Raw genomic sequence first — 12,177 nt, forward strand, 5'->3', positions numbered from 1 at the left:
GTTCTCTTAGCATTGGAAAATGCTTTGAAGCTTTTGATATTTTCAATATTTCATATGCACACAAGCATTTTTTTCAGTATTTTTATATACACACATAAATGTATACTTGTCCTACATATATAATATCAAAAGCTAGGCAAGATCTGAACTTGTTATAGAAAGAGTCAGAAGAAGTGATCATGTAGTGTTTTTACTTCAGATTCTACTACAAATCAAGACTCTATGAGCATGTCAGGGTCCGTCCTCCACAAATGAGACCGCCAAGCTCATTTTCATGGTGACCTTCTCTAAATTAGTTAGAAAATAACACTTCAGATTTATGACTCCTCACAATTAAGCCCTTTGATGCCTTCTAATTAATCCTGTAAAGATTTATTTCGGTCTTATTCCTTTAGTGATCCTTTAAAAATGTAAATGAGTATTACCCTCAAAAAGAGATGTTTCTATTTATTCTCAATTAGACTCGTGTCCTTCCTTTCGAATGAGTGTGTTTCAGAGTCAGATTTCACCGCTCCAGTGCGGACTTCACCTGGCGATCTGTGTGTGCAGACGTCAGACTCGCCTGGAATATAAAGTAAACAAAACCTGCATCTCTTAGTCTCCTGTGTACATCCCTTGTTTTAGAACGTTGTTCCTCTTCACAAGCCCAATATTCGGAGGTTACTTTTGTTTTTAATATGAAGAGATTAGTGTCACAGTCAACACACAGCTCAGTTACTACCCCAGTATGCTTTCGAGACTGGACACTTCTTTGAGCCTTTCTCTGAGAAAACGTGTCCTTCAGAATGACCCTCCATCATGGATTATATTTGCTTAGAAATGTTAGATCTGCATCAAGTGCTAAAATCACCAGGTCCTACCAGCAGTTCCCACTCATATGTCCTCTGGTTCTTTCCCCAGGTGAGTACAGCTACCTGGGGGCCACTCTTCGCCGGGTCTCCATAGAGCCCATGCCTTCCCTCCTGGATGTCAGACAGCTCATCGCACTGTATGGGATCCTGCCACTAGGTAAAGACCCCACGAGCCTGTTGGGACTATTCTAGAGGCCAGCGCACCACCTGCTGGCTTTGACCATGTCTCCCGTTGTCATCACCGTGCACTGGGGCTTAACTCTTCCTCCTGAGCTCTGAGTGAGGATAGTCCCATCGTGATGGTGTATCCCAGGGCACCCTAAAAGGCACTCCCGGGAAGGTCTGGTGGGCGATCATCTGGGGAAATACCAGCCAACGCAGGCACCTGCAATTAAAGTGCCTCGGATTAGGCAAAGGGCCCAGGTTCCGCTTGCCTAACACACAGGCCAACAGAGAAATGTGTTCACGTCTGCCTTCCCAGCTGCCTAACACACAGGCTTCTGTGACCAGGTCCTTAAGAGAGTCGGTCAAGGTGTTGCATGAATCCAAGGGACGAGGCTCTGCCAGGTGTCACTGCTGAGTGGGACTCAGTCATGGCTGTTCAGACACAGGGACCTGAGTTCTACGCTGTGTGCAGAGGTGTCGGAAAGGCAGGGCTCTCTGTGACAGAAAGATATGCTGCTGCTGCTGCTGCTGCTGCTGTTCACTTCTGTTTTTATTTTTTTGACTTTAATATGTGTATGGCCTGAGTTGATGGGGGCAGGGGCAGGGACCCAGCTAGGCTGTTCTCTGACCACCATTCTGAAATAGAGATCACTTCTTGATTGTTTAATTTGTTTTATTTTTTATACTAGAGGCCCAGTGCACAGATTCATGCACCAGTGGGGTCCTCCTGCTTGTTCTTCGGCTCTCCGACATCCCCCAAGGGGTCCTGGATTAGGATTTTGAGAGAGTGCAAGCCAGGCTGAGGGATCCCACCATTGCACAATCGGGGCCGGGGAGGGACCATGGGAGGGCTCCAGGGAGTGTCCAGCTCATCTCACCCAGTCCCTATCGGCCAGACCCCAACAGCAAGCTAACCTACCGGTCAGAGTGTCTGCCCCCTGGTAGTCAGTGCATGTCATAGCTACTGGTCGAATGGTAGAATAGTCGAACAGTTGCTTAGGCTCATAGAGATAGAGATAGAGATAGAGATAGAGATAGAGATAGAGATAGAGATAGAGATAGAGATAGAGATAGAGATATAAATATATAGATATTTTTATTGATTTCTGAGAGGAAGAGAGAGGGTGAGAGAGAGAGAGAAACATCAATGATGAGAGAAAATCATTTATTGGCTGCCTCCTGCAGATTCCCTACCAAGGATCGAGCCTGCAACCCAGCATGTGCCCTGACTGGAATCGAACGGTGATACTCTACTCAACCACTGAACCACACCTGCCAGGCAGTTTGCTTTAAAATGAGATGAGAGTGGTTTGAGCACTTAGAATATTGTTCTCCTTTGACTTAAATAAGAACTTAAATAAGAACTTAAACCTATTGGCAAGAAGTAGTGCATTCCTCTTTTAACTGAATGTCAGAAGTAGTAAATGGAATTTGGGGTTGATGCAGATAAAATATATATAACATATATATATAACATAAATATATATAAGATAAATATATATAACATAAACAAGTAGACAATACCTGGGATCAACACAGTACGTATATAATATCTGTGGGTCCTTGTAAATGAAATAAATAGACTAGTCCTCAGACGTCATCACAGTGTCACGGGAGGCACTGGAGCTGAGGGACCAGGAGCGGGCGGGCTTTTAAGGAAACTCCTAACAAGGGGGACGAGGGTGTGTTTGCATCCTCGGCTCCTGGTGCAGGTGACGGGCGTTGTCAGGGAGGAACTGACGCCCCTTCAGGCTGCTGACCTCAACGTCTTTCTCATGACGGGTGTGTGTGTGTGTGTGCATGCATGTGTGTGCCCGCGCTTGTGCATGTGTATGCAGTGCACAACCAAGGCCAACAGAGAAATGTGTTCACGTCTGCCTTCCCAGTGCTTCATCTAAATTCCAGCATCTAAAATGGTGTCAAGTCACAAAAAGGAATGTGTTTGTTGGCCCGGACCCCTCAGGTCACCACTGCCAGGACTGACCAACCTGGCCACTGGGCAGAGGGCACCGAGGACCCAGGTTGAGGCCACTGTCCATGCCTGGCCTCCAGCACCGGCTCTGCTGGCCTCCGGGCTGGGCTCCTGGGACCAGGTCTGAGCTGTCAGCCTCCCACTCAGGACACACCTGCCCCGCATACACCCTCCCTCCTGGACACGTCACCTTCCGGAGCAGGAAGGGAAGAGGAAGGAAGGAGGGCGCCCTCGGAGCAGGAGCAGCGGCACAGCCTGCGGGAGTTGCACGGGAACTGAGTCGCTTCCCAGCAGGAGCGTCAGGTGGCCATGGCGGCGAACCCGCTTTTCCAGTCCAGCCGCCAGGAGCCCAGTGTCAGGAAGCAGCAGAGCTGGCTCAGCGCATGGAACACTGGCCCCCTGACTCCAATCCTCCCCAAACCGAAAAGCCTGGAAATTCACTCTATCTCTGTGTAATTCCCCGTATTTTTTTAAAACTGCCCTTGAACGTTCCGATGGGCAAGAGGAGCCGTGGACACTGTGGCAGGTGTGTCCCGGCCGATCAGCGGCTCCGAGGTCAGCGAGGCCCCGGGTGCAGAGGCCTTCCCGGACCCCCCTCCTTCCCTCTCCGAGCGACCTTGGTGACCACCCCTTCCTCCTGGAAAGTCAGTGTCCCGGAGTAAGTGCGCACCTCCTCCTAGGTCTCCCACACCCTGTCCCCTTCCCCCCTCAGCAGTCTTCCGCCACCCCTCCCAGGACCCCTCCCGCCCCACCTCAGCCAGCACCCTTGGATAACCTACAACCCTGACCACCTTCCAGGGCCCCAGCAGCTGGCATCCGTCTCCCTTCCCACCTCCTCGCTGCCCAGTCACAGCACCAGTCAGAATTATCCGCCGCTCCCCCATTACCCACCTGACTCCCCACAGCAGGCCTGCATCCCCCTCACTCGGAATCTTCCCACTTGTTCCCTTCTCTACGAGTTCCAGTTCTACCTGTGCTTCAGAGGCCAGCTCAGACGCCACCTCCTCCCGGAAGTCCGCCTGAGCCACCCCCTCCAGCCACCCAGCCACCCCCAAGTTAAATGTGTTTCTTCTCTGAACTTTCTGTGGCTCTCAGGGGTCTTAGCACTCTTTGCCTTCCATTCTCATCATGTCTGCTCAGCTTTAATACATTTTTCACAGCAATCTCTGACTCCTCTCACATTGGACCCCCACAGGCTGCCAGCTGGGACCAGGGCCCAAGCAGCCCTCAATGCCCAGCTGCTGAGAAGACCCCGCGAATGGGCGTGCTCTCCTGTGGTGGAAAGCAGGGTCTCCACCCCTCACACACATAAAGCATGCCTGCTTAATGTCATTTTAAAAAGAACTTCTCAAAACGGCATTCTAGTTCATGTGGAGTATGTTAGGTAACCACAAAAACTGTCTCCAATGAGCTGGTACGTTCACAATACCTTTGCAATTACACGAAAAAAAGAAAAAAGGAACAGCACAATAGTAATTATAATATTGATATATTTATAGCTGCTCAGAAAGTGCCCAGTGCTTGAGCAAAAGCAAACCAGAGCGACAGCTGCCTGCACCACAGCCCTTCCCCGGCCGCAGTTCCACTCCCTGTGGAAGTCATTACTCAGTGCCCGGGCCCTCCCCTGGTGCTCAGGACGGTGGGAGGTGCTCAAGTCTGAGTGCCGTCTGCGCTCGCAGGAGATGGACGGTGTGGTGAGAGCTTGAGGCACGGGTGGACCTCTGAGTGACAGCACGATGATTCGACAGGTGGGAAACCAGGCAGAAGAAAGAAGTCCAGCTCCGGCCACGGCATCCTTGGTTCCCCCTTGGTCTCCTAAGAATCGCTAACGGACACTCGGCAGTCCTCCCCCCACCCCACCCCCTTCCATCCCCACATCCTCTTCCCAAGCTTCCAAAGGACATGATATTGCTGCTGACAAGCAGAGGAACCCCATCCCCTTCCATCCCCCGCCCCCCGAAAAAATGCCAGATGCAAGTTATTGCAGGAATGTTCTTTAAAATTATGAGTTTGGGGGAAAGTGTAGGATGAGGGATGGAGGAGAAACCATGTGTCGAATACCCAAGGAGACCCCACGGCTCCACCTCGACTAAAAATCAAAGTGCCTCAGACGCCGAGGAGGCGAAAATGCTATGGACGCAGTCATCAGAGTCACAGACACGGGCATCGTGTGTGGGGTCGTGGCCTCAAGGAAGCCTGGTCTGTGAGCCTCTGGCTTCCTGGCGGGGTTGAGAGCTTGGGCCTCTGCCTCTTGCAGGTTCCGCGGAGGTGCACCAGAACGCACCGATGGTGAAGTCGCTGCTGCTGGCCGGGCCGTCAGGGGTCGGGAAGAAAATGCTGGTCCACGCCATCTGCAGCGAGACGGGCGCCAACCTCTTCAACCTGTCCGCGGAGAACATTGCCGGGAAGTACCCGGGCAAAAGCGGCCTGCAGATGATGATACACGTGGTCCTCAAGGTACTGATGACGCTTCTCATTTCTCGGGCTCCCATTCTCCGGTAGCTCGTCCCCTTAAACCGACTAGCACAGGCCCTGGCAGGTCATTTCCTCAGGCTGACGTGAACATCCCTCTCCAACGTCCTTACTGCGTCCTCTTGCAGACGTCTTAGTTATTGCACCTGGCTGAGCATCCAACCATTAGCAACAGCATCTTCCTCTGCATAAACACTCCACGGTGCCCCAGGCCGCCTCCTTGTGCCACAGGAACCCTCTCTGAAATGCTCGCACCTCTGTTTGGAAATTAAATCCACAGTTTCTTCTTTCAGCCCGCCTTCCTCCAGTAATGGCATCTACCTTTGCATTCGGGGTCCTTTCTCACACGCATGAGTTGCCAAGTCCAGTACCTTCTGAACGTCAGCTCCTCACACGGGTAGTAAGGGGAGCCCACAGGAAGCCAAGCCGACCCCAATAATGTCCATGCTCAGTTACATCATAGGCCAGTGGGTAGGGAAGTCCGCCTGAGCCACCCCTACCCGGCCACCCAGCACCCACTAGAACAGCGGTCGCCAACCAGTGGTCCGCGGACCACTGGTGGTCCGTGAGGTCCAAAAGGTTGGTGACCGCTGCACTAGAAGGTCCATGCACCGCCCAGTTCTACGATCTTAGATAAGCTCTGCACCGCCCTGAGCCTCCACTGTATCATCCCCACAGTGAATGAGCCACACCAAATGGTAGGAGGTGCTCTGCCAGCCCTGAAAGCAATGATTCTCTGATATAGTTTGTCTGTAGATGATGGTGATAGGTAGGTAGGTAGGTAGGTAGATAGATGATTGTTAGATAGAGTGATAGATAGATGATAAATGATAAATAGATGATTTGGTAGATAGATCTATATAATAAAAGGCTAATATGCAAATCAACCTAATGGCTGAACTACCAGTCACTATGATGCACACTGACCACCAGGGGGCAGGTGCTCAACGCAGGAGCTGCCCCCTGGTGGTCAGTGCGCTCCCACAGGAGGAGTGCCACTCAGCCAGAAGCCGGGTTCACAGCTGGCAAGCGCCGCAGGGGTGACGGGAGCCTCTCCAGCCTCTGCAGCAGTGCTAAGGATGTCTGACAGCCAGCATGGGGAGCGGGCCTAAGCCGTCAGTTGGGCATCCCCCGAGGGCTCCCGTACTGTGAGAGGGTGCAGGTCAGGCTGAGGGACCCCCCCCACCCCCGAGTGCATGAATTTCGTGCACTGGGCCTCTAGTAGATACATAAATAGATAAATAACATACATATATAGCACAAAGATTACCAAGTTTTAAAGCCCTTTGATACAGAATACTTATATATAATATTAAAACTTCACAGAATTTTATTTTTATTTGGTTGAATAGCTCAAGTTTAACTTTATGCTGTTCAGTGTATTTTTAGTGGCTAGAATAAGGCAGCTTTACTATATCAATGCAGATGCGTAGCACTGTACTTGGGGCTAGATGTTGGCTGTGCATCAGTGTTCAGGGGGCCCTGAGGCAATGGTTGTCATCAACAGTGGCCCACAGGAATAGTTCCTCTTCCCTGTCATCCCAGTGGCCACAGTAAGGACGTGAGGGCAGTGGGGTTTCTTCCCTTGGCCACATGGACCCAACCCTGTGGCGAGGTAGTAGGACGTTCCCCACTCTCCTCCCCTCCCTGCTGGTCCAGAAGGAACCCATGGAGAGAGAATGTGAAGAGCTAGGAGGCAGGAGAAGAGGACGGTGGGTAGGGAATAGAGGAAGATCATTGAGTTATTTAACAGAGCACCTCAAACAAGTTAGGTGTTCCACACCTTTGTATTGTTATGTGAGGGGGTTCATCCTTATCCCCATTTTACAGAGAGAGAAACTGGGGTTCTGAGAGGTGACGCAACTTGTCCAAGGCGACCAAGGTCAAGTGGCCAAGCTGGGATTCAAACCTATGTCCTTCTTTATCTCCTGCACTATTTTCTATCAAGGTAAAATTTACGTACAGTAAAATGAGCTGATCTTAAGTATACGTTTTAAGTATGAGCTTTGAAAAATATACGCAGCTGTGTAACCACCATATTCATGTGCTCTTAGGCCCCTTGTATGACTTATTTTTTAAAATGTCTGTTCAAGTAGTAATTTGCCAGTTTTCATGGGACTGTTGGTCTTGTGATTTGTTAGAGTTCTTCATATAGTCTGGATACAAGTTCTTTGTCGGACATAACATACTGCAAATTTTCTCTGTGATTTGCTTTTTCACTTTCTCATTTTTCTTGTTATTTGTCCTGTCAACTATTGAAAGAGGGTGTTAAAGCTCCAACTAGGATTGTTGGATTCTCTATTTCTCCCTGTAGCTGTCGGGTTTTGCCCCGTGGATGTTGTAGCTCTGTCATGAGATGCACCATATCAGAACTGTTATGTCTTTCTGATTGGTTATTTTATCGTTAGGAGCTGTCCCCTTTGTCTCTAGTAACACTCATTGTCTTGAAGTATACCTGGTCTGATCAGCTTCCTTGATCCCCTTTCATTTTCAATGTCGTTATAGTGAAAGTGCATTTCTTGTGGGTATAGTTGAGTCTTGCTTTCTTATTCAGTCTAACAATATATACCATTTAATAGACTGCTTGCAGCATTTACATTAAATGCAGTTATTCATCTGGTTGGGTTAGGTCTACCATTCTGCTGTTTGTTTTCCATTTATCCCATTTTCCTTTTTTTCTCTTCTTTTTCTGTTTTCCTGCCTTCTTTTGGGTAACACAGTAGTTTTTAGTATTTTACTTGAATTTCTCTATTGTCTTTTTAGCAATGTCACTTATTTTTTATTTTTCAATTATAGTTTGCATTCAATATTATTTTGTGTTAGTTTCAGGTACAAAGCACAGCAGTTAAACAATCATGTACTTTAGCAAAAACTCTTTCTTATTTTTTAGTGATTGTTCTACAGATTATTTTAGCCATTTTTAATTTAGCACAGTCTACAAAGGGTGAATATTGTACTGTTTTACATAAAATGTCAAATCCTACAACCATGTAATCCTATATGTTTTTATCATATGTTTTACATCTAGAAATGTTATAAACACTACAATAGGGTATTATTTTGCATTAGTCGTTTGTCCTTCAAAGAATTTAAGAGGGAAAAATTAGTATTTTACGCTTAGTCACATATTTCCCATATGCAGTACTCTTTATTCCTTTCTGTTGATCCAACTTTCCATTTGTTGTAATTTTCTTTTTAGCTGCAAAACTTCCTTTCATATTTATTTTAGTGCAGATCTTCTGGAAACAAATTGTCTTGGTTTCCATTTTATTTTTCAAAATATCTTCATATTGCCTCCATTGTTTGAAGGATAGTTTTGCTAGATATAGAATTCTGGGCTGACATATGTTTTCTTCAGCCCTTTACAGATATTATTCCCTGGTCTGAGGCGCAGAGCATTTAAGTCGTTTTTCCAGGTGACAGTGTTGCCACATGAGCCCACAGTCTGCATCCAGAGCCACCAGATTTAACAAGTGCCTCATCCAGCCTCTCCCTGAGGTTGGGGTGGATTAAGCCTGTCTCCTCCCACCCACTGTATGGCTCAGTGCTCCCGGTGTGATTCCAGGACAGAGCCCATGGCATGATCATGATGTCCTAATGCTCAGGAAATTGTTTCTGCTGCAGAGAGGTTTTTCCCCTTGCTATCCAATAAACTGTGCTGGCATTTTTTTTAGAATCGTTGCAAACTGACATGATGCAGACCACAACATGCTATGTGTCAAATTTTCAAAATGTGGAATGGCACACTCACCCACCAAGGCCACTCCACGTCAGACACTCATTAAGCTTCACCTCTGCTGTGTGTGTAACTGATTAATGAAAGACCCAGAGCCCAGGTGTAGGAGTCATTCAATTACAACCATGTGCTGTGAGGACACTGCCTCCCGGCATGAGTGACAGACCAGCTATCTGCACTGCGGAGAGGTATTTGCTTTTAATTAAGCGAGAGAAAGCTGGTAAACCTCTGGCAGGTGCTGTGCGTGCATTCCTGTGTCCCCTGAGCCATGGCCTGGGGGCTGAGGCTTGAGGGCAGCCAGCATGGATCTGTGGCAGCTGCTGCAGAAGGTGAAATAACAGGAGGCCTGGTGACTCACCATCTCTTCTGGTACAGAACTCCTATGGCAGAATTAACCTCCGCAGAGCAGAGATGGCACCCGTTAGGAAGCCGTTCATATGGTCACTTCTGGCCGGCGGCCTTGCTTCGCACCCAGCACCCTGCACACGTGAAAACACACTGGGAAGACACGTCTCTGATTCGTTTCACAACCACAGATTCAAATCCATTTTGTTTTCAGTATTTCTGGAGGGTTCCTTTCTTTCACACACAATAGCTTTAATGGATTAACAAGCTTGGTTCCTTTAAGAAATGTGGTTACTGTTATTTAAAATTCTCTCTTCTGCTAAAGCTATCTGTGGAGAAGAATATACATCTCTTTAGTGGGAAAATATTAGGAATATTGTCATCTAACCAGTTGAGAAATGTGGTGAGTAATATTTAATAAGTATTTCATGGACAAAAGGCAAGGCCATCTCTCAACCAGCCTTGGCCTCCTTGGGTTTTCACAAGAGTAAGTCGGGCTGGACGAGCAGGAAGGACTGACCTTGACCTCTGGCCAGGAGTCCAGCACACACGAAGGAGTTTTACACACGCTTTTGCTTTTCATGGGACCAAGCCCTTGATGGGGCAGGGATTAACGTTTCCATTTGCAAACAAGAAGACTAGCTCAGAGTGCTTACTTTGACCAAACACTACAAAGGAACGTAGGGGCTGGCATCTGGACTTAAGCCCAGGTCTGTTCCCACCACCAATCCCTTGGCCTCCACTGCCTCCAGGGCACTGAAGGTTCCCTGAGCCCTGCCCTGGGGCGCTGGGTCCTGGTAACACTCCTGCGTTAAAGTGTCAGCCGCGGGCATTTTAGCGTGAAAAGGGAAGGAACTGGAAGCCATGTGTCCTGTTGGCCGCGCTCCACCAGGACCCCACTTCTTCCTGAGCCCCCTCGCCATCACTCCTCCCTTGCCCTCCAGGCCGCCCCAGAGACGGCCAGGGCAGACCAGTGGAGCCAGGGAAGGAGGCTGGAGCAGGGACTTCTGATCCGGAGTTTCGGACCTTGGAGATTTCTCTCTGCCCAGTGATTCTTGTGTCCTTCTCGGGAGAATGGGCTGAGGAGGCCACCAAGCCAGTGTCGGATCCAGGCCTCGAGGCCTGGGAGCCTGGACGAAGGGAGCCTAGGGTGCTGCTCTGCCTCGGTGCCACCCCACCCCACCCCCCAGGCTCCTCGCTGGGCTCTCGGCAGCCATGGCAGCGCACCAGAGGGTGTTGCCCAGATGTCCTGGTGTCAACACTGGGCCAGGAGTCGGGCATGGAGACTTCTCCAGGCTAATAACCCAAACAAAGGCGGCGTTGCTATTCGTAGATGAAGTTTTAAACACACACACACAGATGTGTAATAAATGTAATACATGTGTCAGCCCTGCCTTTACAAGGTGAAATCCAATGAGGATAAAGCAGAGACCTGCACCGGACCCAAAAGCGAGAGCTACCCAAGTGAGAGGGGGAGGGAGGAGCAGGGTTACCGGCTGTGGTGCAGCATCAGGTGTGAAAATAAAGAGGGAGGGCTGGCGACGCAGGTCCTGAGTGGGTCCTCGGCCAGAAAGCCTGGTCACCTTGCGCTGTGTCGTGCAGTTTCAAGTTGAGGCAGGGCGCACATGTAGGCATCAAACCTCAGGTGTTTTATTTTTACATAGACATGATATTTTAGGGCAGTTTTTGGATCACAGCAGAGTTGAGCAGCAGTACGGGGTGGGCTCCGCAGGGAGGAGGGCACAGGCGGTGGGTGCCTGGGGCGCGGTCTCTCGGGCAGGCCTGGGAGAGCGCTCTGTGGCTGTAAATCACTCTCAGCACTGGGTGCGTTCACTCCTGCTGTGGCCGGGCTCATGGGGATGAGCCTGGGACCAGGGTCGATGCCACAGGCATTCAAGAATTTTTAACCAATTTGGAAACGCTCGAGGCAGGGGCAGCACCATGGCCTCCCTTTGTCCAGACTCACAGGCCACGTGGCCTGGACCCGACACTGGCTTGGTGGCCTGCTTAACTGAGGCTAGCAGGTGCCGGGAGGAGTTGAGTGTGGCCTGTGCTTCTCCACGCCGGCATCAAGTGTGGGGAGGGGCCGGAAGGAGAGGAGGTTCAGAGGAAACCCGATGCTCTGTGAGCCTGGCGCCTGTCACCTCCACACACCTTCCCCTCGAATGCAGCCTGGTTGTCAGCAATAGCACTAGCCTGTCCCTGTTACTAGTCTAGTTCCCCCACGTCACCTGTATCCCCAGCCCCCTCCTCTCCTCTGCCTCGGTTTACCTTTTTCCATACAGGATCAGCCCAGCCGAGCTCCTGGCTCTTAGTCATTTGCAGTTTATCCCAACTGACACCCAGTCAGGACTTAAGGTAACTCCCACAATCTCACAGAAGGTAATGCAGGAAAGAGAAATTTAAAATATTATTTTAAAGTAGTAGGAATTCAGAATGCCCCAGGTATTAGTATTTAAACAGAAACCCAGTGACTACAGTCCAAGAAAGTGAGCTCCCACCCCTGCTCCCCGCACGGTAGCACCTCCCTTGCGGCGGCCTGTTCCCCGCCGCTCCCGTGCATCGACCATGTCTGCCTGGTCCCAGACGTCCCTGCCTCCCACCACGGAGCCTGCCCCTCACAGATGCTCAGCAGA

At 49.8% G+C, this 12,177-nt stretch overlaps 1 protein-coding gene across 1 annotated transcript in view; it reads left to right on the forward strand.

The window, feature by feature from the left end:
- The window catches only part of IQCA1 (IQ motif containing with AAA domain 1), a 116,929-nt gene that overhangs the window by 81,605 nt on the left and 23,147 nt on the right, over positions 1 to 12,177 (forward strand). The window contains exons 14-15 of the mRNA XM_005871709.2: positions 901 to 1,008; positions 5,246 to 5,445. Coding sequence (XP_005871771.1) covers positions 901 to 1,008; positions 5,246 to 5,445 — 308 coding nt within the window. The remainder of the gene's footprint in view (positions 1 to 900; positions 1,009 to 5,245; positions 5,446 to 12,177) is intronic.

Source organism: Myotis brandtii, unplaced genomic scaffold (genome assembly GCF_000412655.1).
Source record: "Myotis brandtii unplaced genomic scaffold, ASM41265v1 scaffold354, whole genome shotgun sequence".
NCBI lineage: Eukaryota > Metazoa > Chordata > Mammalia > Chiroptera > Vespertilionidae > Myotis > Myotis brandtii.